Below are 27,782 nucleotides of genomic sequence, written 5' to 3'. Positions count from 1 at the left end.
CAATGGCAACAATTATGGATTATACCTTTCAAAGTAATAAGCACATTCTTTGTTTCAAGCCCAATAAATATCCATGTTTTTCCATGGGAGTTGAAGATGTTCAGTGGGTCACAGGAATGGAGTTAATCTTATGTAGCCAGTAGTGGATGTCTACCCATGAACGTGGGGTAGGTGACATGTTTATGTGCTCAGACAGGAAAGTTGTATTCAAAGAAATGATTCCAGACCCTTTCAAGTGGTAGGCCCCTCCCAACTTAATCATTTAAGGAAGTGAAACATTTCTTGTTTGGGTGAAGGAGGACAAATTGTTCCCATTTTTGAAGAGTTTCAGAAATCCTTGTTAAGGTATCTGGAAATAGGAGTTACTGTTATTCTTCATTTCAAATACAGAGATAATGCTCCAAATTTGAAAAATCGCATTTTAGAGTTAATGAATTTATTAATAAAATAAGGTAGAGAGTTTCAGTTTTTCTTGTATAAGAATCCCAAAATCTCAGATCACTACAGGGTCTGCCTCCCTTGTCCTGCACGGTAAGGACCTGACCAGTCCCAGACAACAGAAGTTTCCCTGCCACAGCCCCCAAGCCACCCCTCCATTCCTCCTCCTGCTGCTGGTCTGTTCCTCTGTCTTCTGCCCTGTGGCTGCCAGGAGAAGCTGGCTCAGGCCCATACTAGAGATGCAGCTCCAGCCCTAAGCAGCTGCAGGAAAAGCTGGCTCTGGCTCTGGCCCTGTGGAGCTGCGGAGGAAAGCTAACTCCAGCTCCATGGGGGTGCGGGGGAAAGTCAGCTCCAGCACCAGCCCCATAAGAGAAAGCCAGCTCCAGCCCTGCCCCTGCAGGGCTGCTGGGAAAATCCAGCTACGGTTCCCCTGGGCTGCAGAGGAAAGCTGGCTTTGGCTCCAGCCCCCACTCAAGGGGAAAAGCAGGATCCAGCCCCGGCCCCGCAGGGCTGCTGGCAGATGCAACCCCAGCCCTGAGCACCTGCTCTCCTAGAGGAGTTGCTGGGGGAATGTGGATGCCACTGCAGCCCCGCCCCCCGAACTTGGTCTGCCAGAGGACGCATGCTGCACTCTCCTGCCCGGCTCTCTGGTCCAGTGACATCCCTCGTCCAAAGGACATTTCCAGACTAGAGAAGCCGGATTTAGGAGTTTCAGCCTGTACCGTATTTGTTCCTTTTTCTTATGAAAAGAAGTACAGCCAGCTTCAAGTGCAGCTTTCAGTTGGGAATTTTAGTGAGAAACTATTCTTTTGTGTGGACGTGCTTGTTGGAAGAGTCCAAAATTAGTCAACCTAATTTTTTAATCAGAGTAGATCCTGATGAGTTTTTTAATTAAAAGGAAAGAAAGAGAGAGAGAGGCAGGTCTGACTCTTAATATACAGACAGCTGAAGAACAAACACTTACCGGACTGTGCAGGGTGAGGCCAGAAGTAATGGAGGTGCATTACTCTGGGGCAGGGAGAGATATCAGCCGGAAGCAGCAAGTATAGTACTATACATGCTTCCCCTGGTCCCCTCTTTCCCTACTAAAGTTATGCGGTGAATGTTTATGGGGGCTGAGGAGCTATGGCTGCCTTTTTATTTATTTATTTATTTATTTATTCAAATTTTGAGAGGAAAGAAGCCTTAGGAAGATCTTTACTCTTTTGGTTGAGGCTTGAAAGGGATTTTTCCCGTATGGCAAAATTGACATGCTGTGTGAGATTTTTCACTTTGCATGTGGCATCTTGAAAGTCTGTTTCCATGTTTGACTAACATTTGTCACAATACAGTTGAGGTTAAAAAGTGTTTCCTGTAACCAAATGTGCTGCTTGGGTATGTGTCCCAAGCCCAACATTGCAAGGTGAGGGTGTGACTCCATGTCTTACGTAACCTGTGTCTTTCCCCATCTTTTTTTCTGCAGTAAAGGAAGAAACATGATCAGATTCTGGCTTCCAGTCTGGGTCCCTGGGCAGGCCTGAGAGTACTGTAGTGGAGGCATCACCCTCAGATTTGTAGAACCAGGGCCGTTCTGTACTAGAACAATCTTACTAGCAGCACAAGAGTGTGAGAGTTCCCTGTTGGTGAATGGATTTAGTAGAGTTGTAGCATCTCTATTTAATCATACTATGGTGTACATGTCTCATTGTTTCTGTGTCTGCATCAGTGAATCACATCTGTTCCTGGATTGCATTAGAGCAGCAATATTTAAATAATAGACCACAGCCACTTGATTCTCATTCAGATTCTGCTGGTGTTGCTGTTCACCAGCTACTTTAATGTGCATCTGAAAGGCAACTGTCAGCAGAGAGCCCTCATTGTATGACCTGCTCTAACATGTCAGAAAGGGAAAGAATTGAACGATTTGTCCATATGGGAACATGACAAATAAAACAGCAAGTGTTTCTTTAGATCTGAGTGTTTGAGGAGGTTTTATATAGGTGGTAGTTATTAATATCAGTATTCCTTACATATGACACAGGACTAAAGTAATTGATTGTTTCCAGGCTAGGATAGTAGAAATAAGTCCTACTAATTATCATATAGGCATGTGTAACAGAAGCTTGACTATTGATTTTTTCACTGTAATTTAGTTCAAAGCTGTTATTATGGATTAATGGCTTGATTTGTTTCTTAGGCTGTTAACTTAGTGAAATGTATATGTTGTAATTGTTATTACAATATACTGAATTGAAAAAAAAAATCTTAGTGTCTTTTTAATGTGCTGCCTCTGTTAAGAACTGAATGAAAAACAAGACATACCACATACAGTGTTCCAAAGTCCCAACTTTAGAACATTTTTGTAAAGTTAAATTAAAACAAATTCATCTGTTCTGTGGGCCTTTAGATCCTATATTGAATCTTTCCTGCACATGTAGCTAAGATATTTATGTATTTGTTCGCAGATGGCACAACAGAGGGGAAAAGGTAGTCAGCTGTTCCTAACATTATTAAAGACAGAAGTTTCCGAATGTGGTTCCTTTACTACATCCAGATAGGAATCAAATAAGTTTTATGTTACCTTTTTTTCCCCTCCTGGTGGAAATATATAACAAAATCTTGTAATTCACAATGCTGTGTGAAAATATAAACAGGAAACAGATGTAGAGATGCTGTGAAGTAGAACTCTGTTAGTCTAAGGTATCCTTTTGCATATTCTCTAATAGTTCTAATAAGTGATTAAAGGTAATATTTTGTATTCCACGCATACTATGGGAATGTCTGTGACAATTAGCTAAATATGAATGTTCAGTGCAAAGCTATGACTGGTTACATTTTTAAGTACATGAAAGGTGACTTGATAAGACTGGGAAATCTTTATCTTGAAGTTTTGAGGCAGCAATTTCAAGTAACAACTTAACACATATGTGCTTTGAAAGCTGATTTATACAGTTTTAAGTAATCAGAGCATTATTTTCATACATCCATTATAGCTTCTTAACATGCAACTGCATACTCCTGGTTTCCTATCTCAATGGGCAAGTTAAGGAGGTAGTGCTAGTGGCACTTGTCAGACAAGTGCAATAGAAGAGATGTCTACGCAGCAGCTGTGAGCATGGTTCCTAGCACAGACAGGCATGCACTAACTCTGTTTGGGTTAGCGCTCCAAAAATAGCAGTATGGTCATGACTTGACACCTGAGTACATAACATACCCAGGGAGTTGGGCAGATCTGTACTCAGATATCTAGTCCCTGCAGCCATCACCACAGTGATATTTTTAGCATGCTAGTATGAGCGGAGCTAGTGCATGTCTGTCTACCTGTGCAGCAAAATATGCTCACAGTTGCTCTGCAGGCATACCCAGAAAAATGCCTGGGTGGCCAGTATTTCTCTTTTACTTGTTCATTCCATAATGCTTTAAATACACTGAAGTTGAATGATGACTTCTGTAGTGCTTGTTATTGAAAATCGTGATATAAGTGAAGATTTGACGTCTAAAACTCTATGAAGAAGCCCAACTGTGTTGTTTTTAGTATTTTCTTTCAACATGATCTCTTTTCTTCTATTAATTTATTTTTTGAGTTTAGTGCAGATCACTGAAAAGCAGGAAGGGCGCTATCTGTTCTGTGTCAACTGTCTCTGGAGAGTGTGTAAACATTTAGTATCTCAGTAAGAAGACAAACAGAACCAGAAATCAGACATTCACTTTATATATGGAGTGGTTAATGAGCAGTTTGGAAGTGTAAATTGGAATTCAGCTTTTTGACCTCATTGGCTTAGCTATAGGCTATTCTCTGTTTTAATATTGCAGGCTACAGTTCTTATTCAAAGTAGATGCATACTCATTATACTCAGAGCTTTTAGAAACGTAATTACATATATACTTTCATTACCACCATTTAAAACTCATCATTAGTTTGTCTTGTAGCTTGTATGTCTGTTTGCAAGACACAAATAATGTTGTATTCATAAGAACATCTTGAACTGAGCTGTCGATTGATGAATCTCATCTTTTATGACAACGTTGGTGAGCCACTAAACCAGTCCTTGATCAGCAAAGCATATTACAGATGTCACAAAAAAAGCCACCAACTGCAAGCATTGTACATTCTTATCCCTGGATACATTGTCTCTCAAAGCGGTTAAGACCCTCTACAGTAGTCTGCCGCCTGGACAGTCTGTCCTGAACTATTTCCACATCACTGGGAGATATGTTGCATGACTTCTCAGTGGCCTTTAATATGTCTTTATAGTACTTATACTGACCACTGCTAGGGTGCTTTCCATGAGCAAGCTGGCCGTAAAAGACCATCTTTGGTATCCATGTATCATCCATCCTCATAACGTAACCAGTCCAGCAAAAATGTCTGTTCATAAGCATTGCTTCCATGCCCATGACACCACAGAGCTTAAGAACCTCCATGCTAGGAGTTTTGTCCCACCAGTTCACATGGATGATCTTCCTCAGACAGTGCATATGGAACTGATCAAGTTTCAAAATATAGCAGCAATATATAGTCCATGACTCTGAGCCATACAGCAGGGTATTCAGGACAACTGTCTGATGAACTGCTACCTTGGTACAGAGTTTAATACCGTGGCTATTGCATAGATGATTGGTCAGTTTTCCAAAAGCAGTGCTGGCTTTGGCTAATTAAGCTGATACATCATGATCCACATTTATACTAGCGGACAGTACACTTCTGAGGTAGCAGAACTTGTCAATAGCCTTAAGGACTGTACCAGCACACTGACCCCTGGAGTGCTGTGCTCTTTCCAAACAGGCTAAGAAATAATTTCTGTGGGGTTTTTTTGTTTTGTTTTTTTTGAGGCTCACTGTGTGTCCAAAGCAGTGAGCAGAAGTAGCAAAATGATCAAAAAGCTCCCATGCATCCTTCACTGAATGAGCCAACAATACACAGTCATCAGCAAACAGAGGATCACAGATAGTTGTAGTAATCACTTTAGTGCGAGCCTAGGGTCTCCAGAGATTGCAAATACTGCCATCTCTTCAGAACTGAATAGGTATGCCCAATGGGCAGTCCTTAAAAGCAGCTAACAGTATAACTGAACAGCATAGATGTTGAACAGGAGAGGCTCAAGGACACGTACTGTTTGATATTTCAAAAGGTGCTGATGTCTCTCCATTGTTTAGGATGTGACCAAGCATGCCATCATGGAAAAACTGAACAATGTTGATAAATTTTTCAGGACAGCCAATTCGCCCAAGTATTTTTCAGAGCCCATTTCAAATGCCTTGGTCAAGTCGATGAAGATCACATAGAGGCCCTGATGTTGCTCTTTACATTTCTCTTGTATGTGTCTGGCTGCAAATATCATATCAGCAGCGCCTCGACCAGCACAAAATCCACTCTGGCTTTCAGGAATTATGTAATTTTTGAACACACACAGTGAAAGCCAGGTGTAAAGGATGCAGGCTGGGATCTTACCAGCCATAGAGATAAGAGAGATGCCCCGAAGGTCATCACAACACGTGTGGTCAACTTTACCCTTGTATATGTGTACAACCAAGGCATCTTTGAAGTCCTGAGGGACTAACTCCTTCTCCCAAATGGCACTAAATAAATGGGTGAGATAGTACATCAACTGGCCACCAGCAGCATTATACATTTCTGACGGAATTGCTTCGCTGCCAGGTACCCCTCCAGATTTCATCTGGATAACAGCTTTTTGTACCTCATCAAGAGCTAGTGGTATGGCCAGCTGTAAATCATTAGCCCCCTGAGGAATCTCTTCAAGAGAGCTGCTGTCAAAAGTTGAGGTCTGGTTCAATACTTTGTGAAAACATTCAGCCCAGCGGTCAAGGATTTTTGCACTGTGATCAAAGTGAGGCCATCAGCAGCGCACACTGGTGAACAGCCATTAATGCATGACCCATAGACTGCCTTTAGCCTGTCATAGAATGCTTTAAGATCATGTCTATCAGCCACATCTTGGAGTTTAATTGCTTGATATTTCCACCAGTCTTCTTTCATTTGCCAAAATTTGACTTGTGCCTCCTGCTTGGCTCGATTATATACCAATTTCCTGGAGGCTTTCTCTTTATCATTGATTCAAGCCAGGTGTATCACATGCATCTTATCAAGAAAAGCTTGGGCATCTCTGTCCTTGTTATCAAACCAGTTTTGTGCCTGTGTTTTTTGGAAACAGAGGATCTCAACAACAGTTCTGTAGGTTGTTTCTTTGATGTTAATCCCATCATCCCCAATAGGGGGTGGCCATTCTGAACCTTCATTACTGATGATTAAGGAAGCATTGTATACCGTTTAATGGGATAACTGTCACTCCAAAATTAAAGTCAAAGCCTTTTATGGTATCACCATTTCTGATACCTCATTTTTTGTTGCTAGCTGGAAAAAGAATAATACAGGGAATGCTACTTTTAGATCAAATTACTTTTCATACCTGGAGTCAAAACGTTGAGGAAATCATGTCTGTCTTCTCTGCTTAGATACCATGGAGCTTTGGGTGATAAAACTAGAAGTCTTAGATTTTTATGAAAATGAATGAACTCTTTCAAGAAACATATTTCAGACAGTATGCACAAGGCTCTTTAAAATATATCACCATTGAAAGTTATCCATGAAAGTAAACTGTGGAGGATGGCCCCAGAGGTGGAAAGTGTAGATAGAGGGAGGTCCAGTGTCAGAAAGGTGCTATCCTATGTACTCTTTCTTGTGGAGTCTGTAAGGGACCAGTGTAAAGGGGTGATATTTCACTGTGAAGAAGCTGTGATTGAGCTGAACATGTAGGATGCACTGGTTAAACACATTCATTCAGCGTGATTCACAGGGGTGGGCTCTTATGGATCTCCCTTTACAGATTAATGCTGCTCCTCTTCCTACCCTCACTCCCGATGGAAATGCTAAGGGATGTCAGGTTTCAAATTTTCATGGCAACTGTTCCTGTTTTCCCCCTCCACGTCCCACCAAGGGCACCTATTTTATGCTCCATATCTCACTCCTTCCTGACGGGGAATTTTAAGGCTGCACAGCTTCCTGCCTTACACTGAGCTATCCCTAATAAGCTGGTCTCTCTGAAGGCCAGTACTTACGCTTTGATTTCTCTCTGAGGACAATGGCCACTATATTGATGCAGTTATAAGTTAGTACATAGCTCTTTCTAAACAAGCACATTTATTCCTGAAGTAAAAGTGATACAGGGAAAACATTAAAACAATCATAGAACCTGTATGCATGCTTAAAAGGTTACCAGCTCACTCTCAAAGCCTATGCTTTTAGTCCTTCAAAATCTACAGTTGGGTTTTCTCCCAGTTGCAATTTTTGTCTTAGATGCCAAACAAAAGTCCCAAATCTGTGTAAGTTTATGCTATGTATTGAAAAGTCTGTTATTTTTCTGTTGGCCTCTGGGGAAGCCAGTTGGAACAGAGAATCCACTGATAGCTAGTGGGAAGGGGGTGCAAGGAAGAGGAGGAGGGTGATAGCCTGGCTGGTTTGCCTTAATCACCTCCAACTGTTTTTTCAATTAATGGAGGAGCTGTAGGGTGACCACATTTCCCTGTGCTGAATATGGGATACCTGACCAAATTACTCCTTTTCACAGACCCATACTTAGGGTTTATGGAGACCTATGCATTACTATGAAACAGGTGCCCCATGCCCAATGGCGGCTTGGGGTGCTGAGAGAGATGTTTTTTTAGAAATGTGATTTTATAATCATCAGCAACACACTACTGAAATATTTTTAAAACAAATTTTAAACTCAAGTCCTGTAGATGAGTATGGTAAATTTATAAACTGACAACATACACCTGGGGTAGGCAAATGCCTACTAAATGTCTTCATTACCGCTTCAGTGGCTCTTTCACAGGTTCAGTGTTCTGGTAATATATCTGGCAGGCTTTTTCATTTTTAAGTGAACTAGAACTTCTCGTGACAAAACAAGGCTCCAGAACAGGGATAAGAAGAGGCAGGCACGTGGCTATTAAGATCTAGAAGTGTTCCAAATTTTCAAGTGCCTGACACAGCAGCATATTTTGTATTATGAGGAAGGATGGCCCTGCGCATTCAAGCAAGTTCAGTGGCAATCCATCAGAACTATGCAGTACAAATGTTCAAATTAACAAGTTGACTGAGCCCCTGTTGAAAAGAAATACTGTATAGCTGGAGTCTTCTTATGTTCCTTCTGATCTTTAAGTTAGTACACTGTGCTGCGTTAAGTTAAACGTAAATTGCATTGCTTTGCTGCAGGTTACTCTGAGGTGATAATTGTTGGGTTATTCTTGTTTGGAGTGGTTATTGCAGAAAAAGGTGTCTTCTGGTTTTGGAGCCTTTGAAGTTCATGTTTTCATACTTTTCTCTGCAATGGTGAGAACTGGACTTTTCCTTTAAAAAAGCAAGCTGAGTTTCTCCTATAGCAGCGCTGACAGCCACTGTGGGCCCTGGAGCAACGTGGGAGTGGGCCCCAGTTCAGGAAGGGGCAGGGCCAAGGGTGGAAGAGGTGAGGGCCCTTAACCTGTAGCTCTGATTAGATCATGGTGCTGTCCCTTCTTTCCACCCCCAGCCACCTGTTTCAAAGGGGCCTGGAACGCCAGCTGCCAGCGCTGCTGCTAACGTAACAGCAGAGGCAGCCAGAGCACTAGGCCTCTTTGAAATACTATGCTCCTATGCAACTGCCCACTCTCCCCCCACCACACTCCCACCATAATCAGGTCTGCACATAGTCATATGACTCCAGGAGGAGGGACTTTAAGGAAAACAATAAATATTGTACAACTTATGATAAAATCATGAGAGTTAGCAACACCAAGTGTAGTCTTCTATCCTGTCCAGTATTCAGTATATCATCATCAAAAGTAGTTACGCATCTTGTTCCTCTAACGCTTATTTTTATGTAACCTGTCTAGCTATACAAAAGTTAAATGCAACTTTTGATATAAAGCTGGGATCTGTATTGCAAAGAGAAGCATTAATTATGTCAGAAAAGAGCAGAGAAAAGATACCAGAAATGGATGACTTAAGGAGAGAACAGCAAAAGATCAAGTGTACTACTATGTATTGCATGATACAATAAGGCCTGAATATTGGTTGGGTTCTGTGAGTGATGTCATACTGTACATATAAAGTAATAATTAAATAATTGACAAAGAATCTACTCAGATATGACCCTTATACTAAGCCTTAGAACAATTAGGTGAAAAATTATGTGGGTTTTCTTGTGTGCTTGAGCTAGAGTATATGAGTTGGGAGCTTAAAACCTTAATTTTTAGTTTTTATTCAGCAATCAACACAAAGAGATTAGACAAAGGAATCTGAATAGAAGAGTAGCAAAATGAAGTTAACAAATCTTACTAGCCATTTAACAAGTGGCTCGATTGATTTAAAATCTGGACAGAGGCATATTTTTGAAAACATTCAGAAAATGCTGAGGTATATTAACCATTTTTGCCTTACTTCTTATTATTTCCTTAATTGTATCATAAATTAAATATAGTTTTTAAAAGACAATTCAGAGTAAACAGTTTTAAATTAGGAGTTGAACTGAAAGGAAAGAATCTGCTGCATAAAGGAATTCTGCACTGAAGCAGTGTTCAATTAACCACTCATATTCAAGCTCTTTTGTCATCTTCCTTTTATTTGTTTAAGGAAAAATAATTGTTCGGCAAAATAAGGTATTTGGTTTTGTAAAGCTGGGATGGTTCATACCAAATATTTTTATTCAAATTTCCAGAGTGTGGGAGGAAGAGGTAAAAAGAGATTGGCAAACCCAGGAGTCATTCTAATTGGCAAAACTTTATTCGCTTGGGTTCGTTCTGAAAACTTGGGCTGGGAGCGTTGGACAAAAATTTTGTACTATATGAATACCTAAAGATTAGGTGCACTTTTTTTTTTATTTATTTTGGGGTTTTTTTACAGAAAAGTTTAAAAAATTCAGGTCTACTGTGGCATGTTCTATCATTTGTGAATGAGCTTTGATGTACCTTTAGTTGATCTGTTAGCCTGGATTAGCTATGTATACCTTGTTGTTCATGGATTGCATTACTGGTGTATTTATCTGAAACTTTAAATTTGTTTTGTCTGATTAAGGAAAGCAAGATGTTTTCACCGAATAATGTAACAAATTCTCCTCAATTTATGCACTATTTTGAGGCCAAGATTTCCAAATGTGACTATATTGAATTTTAGGGTGTTTCAGTTCTTGAGTGTCCAGTTCATGACACGTGGAAGATCTTTGGTTTTGGAGGATTGTGTGGGGGTTGGCTAAGCACTTTGCAAAAATCAGACCCATTTGAGGCACATCAAGTTGTGCAGCCAAAAACTTTAATTTCGATTGCATATGCTTCTAGTGTAGGTTTTGAAAAGTAAGGAAACACAAACAGTTAAGTCGTTAATTTTCCTACACACTATCCATTACAGTCCAACTATCACTGTGCTTGGCTCTCATCTTGTTCCCCCAAGACCTTATGTCATATGACCCCTGCTCATTCCATTATAGCTCCCATCACCCTTCACACTCACCCTTGTACTCTGAACTGCTCAATAAATGTATTTACTTTTATCACTTTAAAAACTGATTCTAGTTTCTTCTTGATCTTGAGTTACAGGCTGCAGTCCGTTACATAGTAGAGGAGTAAGTCTGCAACTCATTGGCTCTTCCTTAATTAGCAAGTGGATATCAAAGGGGATATGCTTAGATGCAGCTGGTCTGTCTCCCAGAAAAAAAAGCTACTCTTTGCTGCCTCATGAAAATCAAAGCAGATGCTTCCTGAGAGGAGAACTCAAGATTTTAATCTCACTAAGGCAGAGTTCTGGAATTCTTTGCTTCCAGTGTTTGCACTTAAATTGTATTGACGTCTCTACTGAATAATGGTAGTTATAGGATGGCACTTGTTTGATACATTCTATTTGAAGTGATGTGTAATCCTAAATCTTTCCTCTTATTGTTGAAAAATCCTGGCTAAACTCTCCTGTCCCTGGTAGCTCATGGATAGGCACTATAATTGAGTTTTTCTTGGGCATCAGAAGCCTTTTATGACCATATTAGTATGTATGATTGTATCAGATTTCTGTGCATTGATTTAATGATTGGCTAAAATATTTTCTTCTAACTAATTTTTAGGAAATGGCAAAGATTCTCAATCATCCGAGAGTATATGCTTTTCTTCACATTCCAGTCCAATCTGCTTCTGACAGCATACTCATGGACATGAAAAGAGAATACTGTGTTGCAGACTTCAAACGGGTAGTGGATTTCCTTAAAGAAAAGTAAGTCTGTTAACACTCAAGAAAATGCCAGTGTCTCTTTGTTTTTTGGGTCTTTTCCCCCCCAATGTCAAGAACATGTGGCTGAAAATGCAGTTACTTTGCAACCTCATAATTAAGGTATGAAAAAAACGTTCAGCATCTCAGTTTCTTATAAACTTCTTGATGTGGTTTCTTCGTTTGCCTGACTTTCATAAAGTCCATCCCTGTATGACATGCTTTTAATTTGTCAATAGATTCCTAATCTTTTTTTTCAAATAATGCAATTTTACAGTTTTTTATGCCTGAACTAATATATATAGTTTTCTTGAAGTTCACTTTCTGAAATCTTTTAACTTTAATGTGGCTTTTTAGCATTGTATAATCTGCATACTAGAGATTGTCCAACTCATGATAACATAAATGGGCTTTTTTTTTTTTAACTAAGTAGTATTTTATGTTCTCTAACTGGAATAAATTTGCTTTTGTATGCTAATCCCCTGAGTAGGTTTTAAAGAATTGCGATGATTTGTGGGAAGACTTTTTTCTTAGAAGAACAAGCTCTATGTTAACATAAGTAAATGTGTGTCTAAACATGTTTTTTCCTTAACAAAAAGATAAAAGTTATTATGTTAGGCAGGAAAACACTTCTAATAGCCAGTAATATTATGTTTGGCAATCTGTTAAAAATGGGGAGAGAGGGAGATTTTTGACTTTTTTTTTTTTAACTGTGATATCAATACCACAATTGAAGTGCAAAATGTGGCACTAAGTCTCTTACTTACGTCTTCCTCATAACTTCTTGGCCTATTTAGAATTAATATTCCTTTGGGGAATGACAGAAAAACTTATAATAATCTGAAATAATTATTTCTCTCTTTGTCTATCTATCTGTAAAATATGAGCATTTGTGTGTGTGTGTTAATGTTTGACTTAGCTTGCGTGTGGATTGATGTTTTTTGGGTTTTTTTTTTTTAAAGAATGAGTAAAGATTCTTCACTTTACACCATGGCCATGTCTACACATGCCCTTCCTTTCGGAAGGGGCATGTTAATGAGGCACTTCAGAACAGGTTAATGAGATGCTGATGTGCATGTTCAGCGCCTCATTAACATAATGGCAACCAGTCATGCTTTGAAAGTGCTGCTTTTGAAACGTAGACTGGCTCTATAGACATGGGTGCTATGAAAGAAGCCCCACACTTCAAAATTCCTTTTTTCCGAATTTTGTTCCGAAGTGCCTCATTAAAATACTGCTTCTGTGTAGACGCAGTCTATGGGTTTGTGGTATCATGCATTTCCACGTACTTAATTTATTCAGTTTTTCTTACCCAAATCACTGTAAGTTACAGTGTTTTAACTGCACAAAGCATAAAAAACAAAAAGCTGCATATCAGGTAGGAGGCATGACAAAGAATAAGTGTTTAAAAAATTGAAGAACCCTTTCTTGCAAACATCACTGAGGTAAACAAATATTCTTATGTACTCACAGAAATTAATTGCAATGGGATTACTTGCAAGAGCAGGGGAGGCACCCATTACTACTACTACTACTACTACTACTACTACTACTATTATTATTATTATTATTATTTGTTCTGAGAAGTTTGTCTTTTTTAAACAATACATGGGGTGCCTTTCTTTTAATTAAGAGAATATGTTGGTATATGCCTTAGCTAGGGAATTATGTCAATTTATATCTGAACAGACTTGAACCTGATTCATTTTTCTCTTCAGTAGTTTGAAAGCTGTCTATTACCATAGCAGCAGTTGGATTTCAGATAACCTAGTAGAGCTGGCACATGTTGGGGCATATGGAATTTTTTTAAATTGTGTATGTGTATATGAACTACTTAATATGCAGCTTTGTAGCAGCTGGTCATTGAGGCCATGTCTAAACTTTAGGCTTCTATAGGGAACCCAGAGGTCTCCCAACAGAAGTCTGCCACTCCAGGAGTGTTCTGCCAGCATCCCGGTCATCCTCATTCCATGAGGAAGAAGGGATGTCTTGGAAGAGAGGGGTTTTCCCCGATATCTGGTCCCATGTGGACAGGCCAAGTGTTGGGAACGCCTCTTCCAAAAGAGCTGTCGTCAGGAGATACGAAAATGTATTGCACAAGTTGTGTATCTTTTGCCGACAGTTCTCGGCAACCTAGACATAGTCTGATAATACAATAACCTATGACATAAGTTACTTTCTGCAGACTGTTGTTACTTTGCGTAATAAATTTAATTTAAAAATTGATTTGATGTCTTAATTTAAAAATAGTAAAAGTAATATTTTATTCCAAATGTACCAGATTAGTTAATGGTTCCCATTTGAGTCTCCATTTAAGGCAATGAAACATTCTTTGCAATACGTGGCAGCAGTGTGAGGTAGCTATGCAAGACAGAGATATTTTAGATACTTGACTACGTGCACATCTGTTAAACTCATTTGGTTTTTCTTCTGTGCTCAAGAGCATGTGTTCTGTATTTGTAGTTTCTCCTCTCCTGGTAGCAGCCAGCTATGACGTTGCCATGTAGACGTTCTCAAACAGATTTCTCACAGCAAGAACTGCTGAGACATAACATTACCACAGACTTCTCCAGTCTGTACCCAGAATAGCTGATATTAGCTATGTGTTTGTTAAACGATGTTATCAGCACAAGGAGTGATGATTTGCTTCCATATCACAAAATAGATCAACTGCAGCTGTAAAATTTGGGCCCACTTACCGCAAAAACTAGCACAAGTATCAGCCAGTAGATTCAGAATGTACATACTTCCTTAAAATCAGGCTGCTGCAAGTAAGCGTTGACTCTTAGAATGACATTGGACTCCTCCTGCCCTCCCCTGGCCAGCCCTCAGTGCCTCATAGAGCAGTGCTACAGCAGGAATTCAAAGAGGGCAGGGCCGCTGCTGCCACCACTTCCACAGTAGCAGTGGCAGCTTCCAGGAGCACTGGGTCTTTTTGAAACGCTGGGTCCCTGTGCATATGTCCCCCTACTTAGCTCCCTTCCCCCAGTCATCTGGCCTGCATTGGAACCATAATACCATAGATTGACTCAGTAAAGGAGGTACTTCAACACTTGAGATATTCCATTAAGCACTCAGCTACCTTGGTGAAAAAAAATTCAGACAAGTAGAAAGAAAGAAATTGTGAAATTGATAGGTGGAATAAGAGAAAGTCAACTGGATCTATTGGGGCTGGGGCGCAAGGCACATAGTGGTCAAAGAACCTCTATATTCTGAGTGCCAAGAGAAAGAAACAAAAGGACCCCATCTTGACACAACCCAAAAGAAACACGACAGGTCTTCTCTTCCCTTTAGGGGGACAGGAGTGGCATTGACTGGGGCGGGAGAACTCCCAGAAGTGTTGTTGTATTTGCTCAGGTGTGTGCAGAAGTACTTTTCTCTTTCCACAGTTGCAGTTCTTTATCAATACCAACCTTAGTGGAGGACTGTTCGTGTTTGTTTTTGAGGTTATCTGTACATCCTAGAAGCTCTTATTAAAAATGAAAGCTGATATCCTGGTGTAATCACATGATTCCAGGAGATGGTCTACCAGGCATAGGCCTTCAGTGCATCTGACTAAATCTGATCTTGTCGGAAACCACTCTACTGAATGGGTGAGATTTTGCAGCAGTGTCTGCAATAAAAGGAAACCACAAACAAGAATTGTGGTATGAGAAACTGGACTAAAGAATTGATATTTCCAAATTTATGAACTGTAAAAATGTCTGTCTTTTACAGCTTTGATATTATGCAAATGCATTCTTTTAACTCTTAGTATATCGATGTTTTCTTTAGTACAGTGTCTAGAAAATGAGTGCTGTGGAAGGAATACCAGTACTGTATTTTTTTGCACTGAGATCATCTGGCAATATGGGGTTATCACACTCATTCTTTTAACAGAATTTAGTTTTAAGTGGCTTCAGTTTCAGTGAATTGAAAATCAGCATAAAGGGGATAATACATTGATTGCTTTATGATCTTATGTTTTTATTTACAAATGCCTGTGCCTACACTACAAAAATAACTTTGAAGTTGCTTAGTTCGAAGTACAACTTCAAAGTAACAGACTTCGAAATGGAGCATCTACACACACCCCAATTTGAAGTTAAATTTCAAAATAGGGCATTACTCCATTCCCTGGAATGGAGTAAGGACTTCAAATTTGGGCTCCTTCACTTGAAAGTTGACTTTGAAGTAAGGGAAAACATGTGTAGACTCTCTGCAGGCTACTTCAAAGTAGTGTCTAACTTCGAAATTAGTTCCTAGTGTAGATGTATTAAATGCGTTAATAATCAGCATTACTATGTATTTTCTGCCTGGTGTTTTTGGGCAGGGGGGACCTAGTCATTTAAAGTGTTGATTCTTGATGAGATGTTAATTTCAAAGTGCTTACCATAAATATAGGATCTTCAGAAACTGATGTATAGTAAATGTAATCCTGTGTCCAGATTTCAGCAGTTCGGTTAACTGAAGTTTCAATATATTAAAATGAGTAATTTTTCCTTTGAATTTTAGTTTTCAAGATTCTCAACATAATTAAACTTTTGAAGGATATTATTTGTAGTTTTACAAAGAGAGTACGTCTGTTTAATTATATGGAAAACTTTTGCAATTTAATCCTTTTGAAATTTACTTTTATCAATAAAAACAAGTAATTGGAATATATTTTAGTTCAAGAATACTTGAGGTCTGAATGTCACATTCAGCAAATTATTTATATAACTAGCAACATCCTATAATGATGAAAAAACCTTTAAAATGGTGTTTCTCTTTTGAGATTCTTGATTGAGCTTATTTCTCTTATACCCTAATAAATTTCTCCTGTGTGATGAGATTTGAATCTTTCTCTCTTGGTTTCTCTATACAAGCTGAGAGAATTTCAAACCAAAAATTTGACAGATGAAAGAAAAAAGTTAAAGCACACATCCTCCAGCCTTAAATCATGAGAGCAAAGGAACACCCTTTTCAGAGATGGATTTAATATTTCTCATTAACTTTTTTTGTTCTTATGAGATCATGTTACCATTTCACTCTGCTTACCTGCTCCCATTCACTTTTGATTCTTCCCCAGCCCTCAAAAAATTAAAACTAGAGATCGCTTTTGTAATGTACGCTGAAGGGCAACAAATTCATGCTCTCAGACCAGGAGGAAGCAATTCACAAAGATCTCTCTTTAACAATACTTATCTATGAACTCTTTTCTGCTCTATTTCTCTCTACTCTTACTTCCTCATTAACATATGGAGACTTAGCTGGAGCACCTGTACTGAATTCCACTGCTTACAGAAAGTAGCCAAAACTTATATATCATTTAGCAGTTTGAAAAACAATTACATAAATGAATATTAATGTGATGGAAAATGAATTAAAGTGTTATGGGTTGACTAATAATTTATGAAGCATAAAAGAGGATCTTACTTTCCCAGGGATCACAGTCTTTTGGACAGTGAAGGCTACTATGTATATAAAAATGTACAAAGGTATCTTTAAACTCTGCAGAGGTTGGATAGGGATTTGGTTTTTAAAGCTGAAGTTACCAAACTGGACTAGATCAGTGATTCGTGTAATTGGCAGTCACTTCCTCTGACCTGGACCAATAATAGATGCCTCAGGGGAAGACGTAAGGATTCTGTAGTCAACAATAATAGAATAACTGTGCCATAAGAGAAGTATCATCTTAACTCGCTCTGTTAATGATGTAGTCATACCCTGAAGCATACAGAGTTTTTAATCACCTGTTGTCAAGCCTCTCCACTGAGTCTCAGTGAAGAGACATCACTTATTTTAGCTTAAGAGTTCATTATGTTCCATGTAAATTTGTTCTGAGTTGTATTGTTGAAAACTATTAGCATCAGAAAGAATGGGTAACTGAGATTACAGACAGTTGTTTAAACTTGAATAATGGATCTCATGTCATTTTACTTTTCCTGTATAAAAATGTAGGGTCCGTCATGTGCCTTAGTCAGACATTACTTTCCACATTTGCACTTTGGCAGGATAAGAGGCATGCTTCCTTCTGTGTCGTGTGTGAGGATGTTACATGAGACTCTAGGGTATATATAAATTTATGTAGGCATAGTTACATTCTGGAACAGATCAACAAACAGAGATTGTGGAATCCCCAGCACTGACGGTTTTAAAGAATAAGTTAAAGTAACATCTGTCATCCCATCAGTAACATCTGATGAATGTTTTCATGATCCATATAAAGTTGTTGTTTTTTTTAACTCATCAAAATGGGAATGTTAATGTTTTTTCTGAATACTGCGTGTGCACTGTGGTTTCCCTGGTGTGTTACTCAAGTATCTAGGTCATGTCGTGTTATTGCAGAGGCCCCCTAGAGAGCAGGTATGACTGCCATCAGGCTGCCTGGGCACAGACAATGACCAGCGCCCTTATCTTAGCACATGATGGCCAGATGGAGATGTTAGTGAACAAAGTGAGAGGTGGAGACTAAGTGATGTGTTTGCCCGGTAAAGAGGGACAGCTGGGAATGACTTGGGGTGGGCTACTGGAAGTGAGTCAGAGATCTCAGGGCTCTCAGTGCTGGATACCGACAAGATGGACGTTGCTGAATGTTCTTAATTTCTGTGCTAACAAGATCTGTTCTACACTGTGATCCTGGTGGTGAATAAACCATTCTGTTTTGCCTCTGGCTGAAAGTTACTGCTGACTGCAAAGATGGGGTGCATGGCCCTTTTGGGGCATGTTTGAATTCCCAGGTGTCCTGTTCAGATGGATTCACTGCTGGGAGCTCAATGTGAACAAGGATGCTGAACACTCCGAGGTCAGACTCCAGCAAGTACAGAAGCCAAGGAAGCTTGCCCTCGGGAGAGTTGTCACATTGTCAGAGAGTCTGGTCTGAACTTCAGAGCAGTTCCAGAGCGCCAAGCCTATTCAGTCTGTGACATCTACTAAACGCTTAGTATTAATATTGTCTTATGGTAAAGAGTTCCACCGCGTAAAAAGCAGTTTTATTTGAAAAAATGTCCACACAGTAAATGGTCAGATATTCAATTAGTATTCATTAAAGAGACAAAAGTCAGAGTGGATCCAGCTAGAGTTTTCATCTATTGTTCCAGGAAGTCCAGTATTCCAAACCACAGGTGGTTCTTTGAGTGATTGCTCATGTCCATTCCAAGTTGGGTATGCATGGGCACAAGCCCAGTCGCTGGAAGCTTTTTGCCCTAGCCAGTAGCCATGGGATCAGTGCGGCGCACCCTAGAGTGGCGCCGATGTGGCAACAAATATATGCACCACCCAGCCCTCCCACCCCCCGATCCTGCTCAGGTCCTTATCCCTGGGTCTCATACTCCTGATGCTGGAGCGGGGGGATTGCTCCGCAGCTCTCCACTTACAGGACACATATTTCAATTTACCCTCCTCACAGGAGGTTTCTCAAGTTCATAGCAGATGGGAACCATTACCAGTTCACAGTCCTGCATTTCTGGCTATCTGAAGCACCATGGGTCTTCACCAAGTTCATGGTGGTGGTAGCAGTGCACCTATAGAGGCAAGGGATGCAGCTGTTCCAGTACATGGACAACTGGCTAGTCAAGGGTCGTTCCAGGGAGTGGGTGATTCAGCATGTACCGTTTGATTCATCAGACCTTTGTAAGCCTCAGTCTCTTGATCAACGAGGCAAAGTCAGTGTTGATCCTGTCTCAGTCAATAGAGTTTGTAGGGGCATGACTGCACACCAGGTGTGCGAGGGTGTTCGTGCTGGACGACTGTGGGGACCATCATCTGAGACATCCTGGCAGTTCTCTACAGCTATGGCTGTCACCAGCGTATCGCCCTGTAAGAGACAGTTTAGACTTGGTGGTTACAGTGCCAACACGGACTTTCTTGACCCTGCACTGGCAGTCGAGGGGTCATCCTCACAGGAGTGTCCTGTGCCCTTCAGCAGCCCTCACTTTCCCTAACAATGGATGCTTCGTACTGGGGATGGGAAGCGCACCTCTGTCAGCTACGAACCCAGGCTCTGTGAGGTGTTTCAGACCTTCAACTCCATGTAAATGTGAGGGATCTGAGGGCCAGCAGACTAGCCTGTGTGACTTTTAAGGCGAATCTGGCGGGATGTTGCATATCAGTCAGTACAGACAACACAACAGCAATGTACTATATCAACAAACAGTGGGGTGCACACTTCTCTCCCCTGTGTCACAAGGCCATAATGCTCTGGGATTTCTGGATACAGCACAACATCATGCTGCAGGCCCTTTACCTGCCAGGTGTGCACAGTTCACTGGTGGACCAACTTAGCAGGTCCTCTATGGATCACGAGTGGTCTCTGCGCCCGGAGGTCATTCATTCTATTTTCCAGAAGTGGGGATATCCTCAGGTGGACCTGTTGCCTCCCACCTCAGTGCGAAATGTGGGACATTTTGCTCCTGTCACAATCAGAGCCCCGGGGTCCTGGGCAGACACCTTCAGTGTCCCCTGGTTGGGCAGGCTGATGCATGCATTCCCTCCAATCCCGCTAGTTCACCGGGTCCTCCTCAAGATTCACTCAGAAGGGGCATTGATCATCTTGTTGGCACTGTCATGGGCCCATCAGCATTGGTGCTCGACCCTCCTGCACCTGTCAATCCTCAAGCCAATGACTTTGCCGATCCGGCTGGACCTGCTGACGCAGCAAGAGGGGAGACTGCAACATCCCAGTCTCCAGTCGTTGCACCTCACAGCGTGGGTGCTCCATAGCTGATGGACCAGGAGGTGGCCTTTTCATATTCCATAAAGGAAGTATTGTTAAATAGTGGAAAACCCTCCAGGAAGGTAACTTATTTGGTGAAGTGGGAAAGGGTTTCAGTGTGGATGTCTCACAGAGGGCTATCTCCCTCGAAAGCCCCCATCCTGTTGATTTTATATTACCTATGGGGTCTGGTAGAGGAGGGCTTATCCTTCTCCTCAGTTAGGGTGCACTTAGCTGCTACCTCAGCCTTTTACCTGGGTCATGGAACATCTTCTGTGTTCTCAGACCCCCTAGTCAAAAGGTTCTGAAAGGTTTAGAAAGAACCAAGTCTCAGATTTGGGCACCACTGCCCCCATGGGATCTCAGCTTGGTATTAGCCAAGGTTATTGTGTGCCCCCTTTGAACCGCTGGCTACCTGCTGCCTGCTTTACAAAAGAGCATTTTTGGTGGCAATCGCCTCAGCCAGAAGGGTATCTGAGTATCGAGGATGTGAGTGACGTAAGAATAAATTTGAATATTGATTAGGCTAAGTCAGTCACACCAGAGCAATGGACTGGACTAAAACTGAGTCCTTACCAATGCTCCCAGGATTTTACCCCGCAACCCTGCTCACCGTCTACGGTGGGTCTAATCACAACGGGGTTTCAGAGTGTGTGAACTGCTCTGCTATGGTGTGTTTACCCAAGGAAGAAATACGGACAAGGTGTTAGGTTCAAACAGGGAGAAAGGGTTTATTTAACAAAGCAAAAGTGTGGATTATGGTAAGCTAGGTGACACAAAATATATGGACCCTTGTTTTTCTGAAATAAGCACAGGATTTGAATACTAATTGGCTTATAGCCTTAAACAACAGGTAACTGCTATAACAGCACTGCTATCTAACCCCTTAGCTACTTACTGCGCTTCCAGGACGGGCCGTGCAGTCTTCGATGCGTGCTGTAAAATGGAAAGGATAACTTCAGAGCTGAATATTGTATTTATTTATTCCTGGATCTTCCTGAGGTTCACCAGGTCGCTCGACCCTTGGCCGACTACCGCGGGGAGCAGATCTTACAAAGAATAGGAATTTGCCTGCGCTAAGCTAGGTCAATTCTCTAGTTAAGTGGGTTGCCCTGCTGGCCAAGCAGGGGAGAGCCCAGTATATGCGGGGTTTCCTTCTGAGAGGTTATCCCCTTAAAATGGTGCTGCCTATTTCGACCACCTTGTTATGGTAGCCCTTTATTGCAGAACCCCATTACCCTTAAAGGGTTACAAAGAATACCAGGGTTTTCCCTTTATTGGGTTATCCCTGGCCGCTCTACCCTCCTAAATAGGGGGGAGCTTATAGCTCTGGATTTTAATTATAAAGCAGTTTGCCTAACTACCCTTCTGATTGCATGTAATAGTTTTAGGCTAGACCAGTAGCATTGGCCTCCTGTGCCTTTACAAAGAGACAAGGGGTGCAAAATTTAAGACGCAGATCATGGACTTGGGGAAGTCCCAATCCGCTCTCTGTAACAAAACTATATAAAGATATCCTTACATTAACTGCTCACCAAATTACTTATATTGGCTTTAAACCCAGACCACAAATACCTCCTTATTCCTGCTCTGTAATCCAGGCGCTGGGCCTGTAGGTCTCTTCGAGCTAGGAAGTTATGACCCTCACGGCGCGCTTGTACGGCAGCCGCGTCAGGTCAGATAGTAAAGGAGGAAGGAAGAAAAAGAGAGCCAGGAGGAAAAACCGGCTTGGTTAACAAAACCTCCTGTGTCTTTTCAGGAACGACCGTGATATTTCAGACACCGGCCCAAGCTAAGGTTGGTGACTGGAAGGGCAGGGGCGCTGCTGCAGTTTCCCCGTGCAGGGCACCGTTGTTTAGGCGGCGCGGTCTGCCGGGCAAACCCTCCGAATAAAAGAACCGGAGCCTTACTAGTGATTTTTGCTCTGTATAGACTGGAGCTCTTCTGGTCTTCTGGCTGGAACTCTTCTGTTCTTCGTCGGCCCACGGCAGCTAGCGAGCGATGACTGACACGTAGGTCAGCTTCGGCTCTTCCGCCAGCAATGTTCGGCTACAGGCTCAGTCCAGCTCTTAGCTCAGTCCTTCTCTGTAGTCTTCGTTTTTCTTTGTCTGTTCTCCTCCGAGGTCTGGTCCGGAATGCCCCAAGCAGGGCTGCTCTCCTGAATATATGCTGCCTGGGTGGACCTGTTTGACAACTTCTGCCTGCTAGGTCCTCCTCAGTGCCACAATGTATCAAAGGGGCATTTGACTACTACATATGTATAAGGATTCTAAATTGACCAATCAGTTTGAAACATTTCAAACCATAACTTCATACATATTCATAGCCCGCCGAATATTAATTGTAACTGTCATTCTCTAACTGTCATTCTCCAGAGGCCATTTTGTGTATCTAAACACCATTTTAACAGTAAATACATTTTACAATTTATCTAATTTTGATGTGGTTTGTGAGGGAAATATGTCACCACTGCTGGTAAAGCAGATTATAAATTTTAAATGCTTAGCTTAAAGGCTGTTTGGTCAGGATGCAGGGCAACCACACAGACACCACGGCTCATGGACAGGGACATATAAATCACCTCAGAAGAGGATTTTTCTACACTGAGTTGAGGGTACTTTCAGTGGACCCCTTGTTCACAGTGTTTCACAATTATAAGGTTAAGCTGAGACCTCACCCCACATATTTACCTAAGGTGGTCTGCATTTCATGTTAACTGAGACATTTCTGTACCAATATTTTACCCAAAGCCCCATGCCTCCCCAAGGGAGCAAAGTTTATACACCTTGGACATTAGAAGAGTGCTGGCCTTCTAAATGGATGGGACTAGCCACTTTAGAAGAACTCAGCAGCTCTTTGTAGCTGTTCCTGATAGGCTGAATGGCCTTTAAATCTCCTCCCAGCAGATTTCGTCCTGGATAGTGATGTGCATCAAGGAGTGTTACAAGCTCACGGGAGTTCCTCCCCCGCTGGTTAGCTGCACACTCCATGAGAGTGCAGGCATCCTCTGTGGCATATTTGGCTCAGGCGCCTATCCAGGACATCTGTAGGGCAGCTACCTGGTCCTCAATTCATACATTTACAGCACATTACACTTTGACACAGCATGCATGAGAAGACGTTGAGGTGGGCAGGGCTGTCCTGCAGTCCATTCGGGGTTCCTACCCCACCCCCTAGTCATTGACTTATATTCACCTGTTAGCTGATGGCTGGGTAATGAGTGGTCTGTGAGCCTTATTACATCTGAGTCTTTAACTGCTAGGACTGGCAGTCCCTTAGCAGCGGGCAGCCAGGGTGGCTGACGGATGCCCCAAAGGTTGGTGCAGAGACCTTATTTCACCCGAGTCTTTAACTGCTAGGGCAGACTGTCCCTTTGCAGCGGGCAGCCAGGGTGCCCCAGGAGTCTGTCCCGTGGAGGTGACATGACTCAGCGCTCAGCTTTTACTTCATCTTACCACTGACCATGCCAATATAGCCAAACCGGCTAGGGTTCTTTGTTTGTGTTCAGCCGAGTTACAGTAACTGGAAGGAGTCAGGCTGACGCTTAAAGGGTTACTATTTATTAAAAGGCAGAAATAAGAATCTTAGCGGTTACAAGGTTATTGCTCTATCTTCTTAACAACTAGTAGGATGATACATATGGTATGCCAGTTAGATTACAAGTTGCACGTATAAGGACAAAACACCTTAGCTTACAGAGCTCTTACTATTAAATGCGCACAGAAGTACATAGCAGGTATAATTCTCACCCCTGCGTCCTCCGAGTCTGGCGTAGCCAGCATCGTTCACTCAATCCCTCGGGAAGAAGACTACGAGGAGGGCGTCCCCTGGGTCCTCGGGAGGCAATGAGCTTACCCGACCGGCAGGTATAGGTAATTGGAGATCAGTTAGAGTGGGCTGCTGGACCCTTCTTTATACCCCGTGGGTCACGTACGCTCTTCCTTATCTAAAGATGCCAATTGTACTGGTTCGCCTTTGTGATGCCAGTTCTTACAAGGGAGTTGCAACTTAATTTACACTTGTAAGACAGAGATAACTAAATCGTTAAGACAGGACATTCTTTTCATATGGGCGCGAGATTCCTCTCTGGGGACGATGTGTAGGCATATCAATTATCAGTACCAGCCAAGGACAGTTTGAGGCCCTTTGGTCATCGGCTGGCCTGTTAGCCCTGTTATCTGTGTTCTTCCATTGTCCAGGGTCATGATGAGGCAGCACATCTGTGCTCTGAGGCATCGAAGACTGCGCTTGCTATTAGCACATCTGTGCTTCCGGGCATCAAAGACTGTGCTGTTTCCTTTTGTCCTTTGTGCTCTGAGGCACCTAAGAGGGGTAAGATGGAGTAGAGCAGGGGGTTTCTGTCTGACTACATTACCCAACTGGGAATGGACATGAGCAATCACCTGAAGAAGAAAAGACATTTACCTGTTCTGTACCTGGTGTTCTTTGAGATGTGTTGATCATGTCCATTTTGAAACCCTCCCGCCTTCCTCACTATCAGAGTAGCCAGCAAGAAGGAAATGAGTGTGTGTGTGTGGAGTAGGGGGGTGGGGCGGTGCATGTGTTGGTCACTCCAGGGCGCACCGCACCGACCCTATGGCTGCTGGATAGGGCAAAAAGTTTCTGATGACCGGGTGTGCACCCATGTACGCCCAACTTGGAATGGAAATGAGCAACACATCTTGAAGAACTTCAGTTACAGAACAGGTGAATCTTCTTTTCCAGCTTGGCAATGGTAACATAAACTTTTGCATACAGATCTAAAGTTTGAATAAAGAATCATCAGAGAGATTTTCTAAAACACAAACACTTTTTTTTCCATTTAGATGAATATTCCCTCACTTTCTAAATGCATATTGTTTGATCAGTAAAGTGTAACAACTCTCTCACTTGCAATACACTGTAGAACATAAATGTATCTTGCATATCTCTTGCAAATGTTTTTAAAACACAGAAAAGACTTCTTATAATTCACTAGTGTAAATCCTAGCAAGTTTAAAGATCAGTGATTCAAGAGACCATAAGAGCTAGTGCAGATTTTAATTTTAAGTAAATTGTTAATTTTAATAATTCCTCTCCTTTTGGCGATTGCTAGTGCTTGCTAATCTTCTGTAATTAACCTCATCAAAGGAAGTTCCGTGATTTAAAAAGAAGATATTTACAAGGGGCTGCTTTTTTTTTTTTTTCAAATACATGATCTGTGTAGAGCCACACTGATCTTTTCCTGTCTCCTCCACCTCACAGAGTTTAAACAGACTATAGTTACTTCTTGGAAAAGAATAGAAAATAGTTTTGTGGACAAGACCTTTTATAAACCAGGGTTTGAGCATTTGGTTGTTTTGCTAATTCATCAGTTTGGTTGTATCATGTTGTGTGAGTGTGAGATTTGGGTACTTTGCATCTCTCATCTTAAGAGCTCTCTTAACTCTATCAGTGGGGACCTGGGATTTCAGCTGTAAAGGACCAGAGATCATTCCCCATTCTATAACCCAAGATGGCAGCTGTCACAAATGTATACTCCAGTTTACTTTTTTTTTTTTGCTGCTCTAATAGCTGCATGCTTTGTAAGGTGTTATTGAGGCATCCCTGTGGTGTGTCTCTGCATAGGGAACATATTCAGAAAAATATTAGTTAATGGTATAAAACCCTGTGTTATTGTAGAAGCACTTGGGTTGAGTGTGGACGGTACGCTGGATTTGCTGCTTCAGTCTTTATTTTATGGAATTAACAAATGTAACAGGGATGACTTTTTTAGTTTTTGAAAATAAAATTGTTACAAAAAATTTTAGCTGTAATTTGTCAGTGTTAAGTTATGCTATTCATCATATTCTCATTGTGCCCATCTGTTTCTACTTAGGTATATGTGTAGATGAAGAAATAATTATTGTTTATGACAGCATGAGTGAAGTAACTTGTTCACCCTTATCTTTAGTAAATGCAGGCGTACGCAATGAGCTTAATGACGATAAGTATGATGCACACAGTCTTAGAATCATGGAACTGGAAGGCACCTGGAGAGGCTATCAAGTTCAGTCCCATGCACTCATAGCAGTACAAAGTGCTGTCTTGACCACCATTAACAGGTGTTTGTCTAACCAGCTCTTAAAAATCTCCAATGAGGAAGATTCCACAGCCTCCTTCCACAGTTTATTCCAGTGCTTAACTACCCTGACATTTAATTGGGTTCTCCTAATGTCCAACCTAAATCTCCCTATCATGGGTTCAATCACAAAGGTCCCTGTGGGGTTGTCACCTGGTGGGCTTATCATACCACTGAGCCCACCCACTTGCCCTCTGCAGTTCTCTGACAGCCTGCTTTTCCCCAGCAAAGGAAGAGGATTGGTCTAACAGACTCTCAGCAGAGCAACAGAGATGCTGAACCAAAACAAAAAGCAGTCAAGTAGCACTTTAAAGACTACCAAAATGGTTTATTAGGTGAACTTTTGTGGGACAGACCCACTTCTTCAGACCATAGCCAGACCAGAACAGACTCCGTTCAGCTCTGAGAGGGCTCACTTGTAGTGAGGAGTACACCCCTCAAAAGGGATCAAACCCCCAGATAAATCCATCTTACTCGATAAAAATTTTCACACAGAGAATGCTCATAAGGTTCACTCTTTACTATTTTCACACACTTTATTAATGAAAGAAAGATGCACAAAGTGGTTGCGTCCCCCTCCCCAATTATTGACACTGGGTTTGATAATAAACAAAAATGTTTTTATAAAGTATGAAAAACAGGATATAATGACTGCACACGCAAATAGGCTGATGAACTTACTATTAATAAAATAATCACAACACAGCAGCTAATTCTCATACTCTAAGACAAATTGTCACAGATCATAATTCTCACCCTAGTCTTTATTGCAGTTAAAATCCTTCAAAACAGGCTGGTCTTTTCCCTGGCCTCAGTCTAAAAGCTTCTTGTGTCCTTAGAGTTCTTTTTTTAAGGTTACCTTATGTGTTCAGGTTTCTTTAAGAGGGTGGGGAGGCATTCAGAAGTCAGCTGAAGATGATGTTGATTATTTCCCATTCCTTAAATAGAATTTCTCCAGAGCAGGAACACTTTTTTTAATGCTCTGTGTCACCATGGAAAAATAGCGGATACAAGATGTTTTCTTTCACCAAATTGCATGGTCAGATGACTTTGTAGGACCATCCACAGTTTGAATTTACAGGTAAAACAAAGTCTTACACACATTGTTGTCTTGAGCCCTGGGCCATTGAATTCCTTAAGTACTGATAATGTCTTCACTACAAATTCTAGATTAATAAGCATGTTTACACTTCATATTTCTAACTTCACATACAAATATGGTACACGCATGCAAATAAAATATACACATTCAGGGTTTCACAGGCTCTTGAACAATAGCTTACTTGACCTATTTTGCATAAAGCATATTCAAATTATACATATTCATATTTAAAAGCATATTTCCAAAA

At 41.3% G+C, this 27,782-nt stretch overlaps 1 protein-coding gene across 4 annotated transcripts in view; it reads left to right on the top strand.

Moving 5' to 3' along the window:
- The window catches only part of CDKAL1 (CDKAL1 threonylcarbamoyladenosine tRNA methylthiotransferase), a 665,249-nt gene that overhangs the window by 428,672 nt on the left and 208,795 nt on the right, over positions 1-27,782 (top strand). For all 4 annotated transcript variants that reach the window (XM_074985893.1, XM_074985894.1, XM_074985890.1 and 1 more), the window contains one exon: positions 11,520-11,665. In XM_074985893.1, the coding sequence (XP_074841994.1) occupies positions 11,520-11,665 (146 nt within the window). The remainder of the gene's footprint in view (positions 1-11,519; positions 11,666-27,782) is intronic.

This window comes from Carettochelys insculpta, chromosome 2 (assembly GCF_033958435.1).
Source record: "Carettochelys insculpta isolate YL-2023 chromosome 2, ASM3395843v1, whole genome shotgun sequence".
NCBI classification, from domain to species: Eukaryota; Metazoa; Chordata; order Testudines; family Carettochelyidae; genus Carettochelys; species Carettochelys insculpta.
The sequence above is the reverse complement of the archived record's forward strand: the minus strand, read 5'-3'. Positions and strand labels throughout refer to the sequence as shown.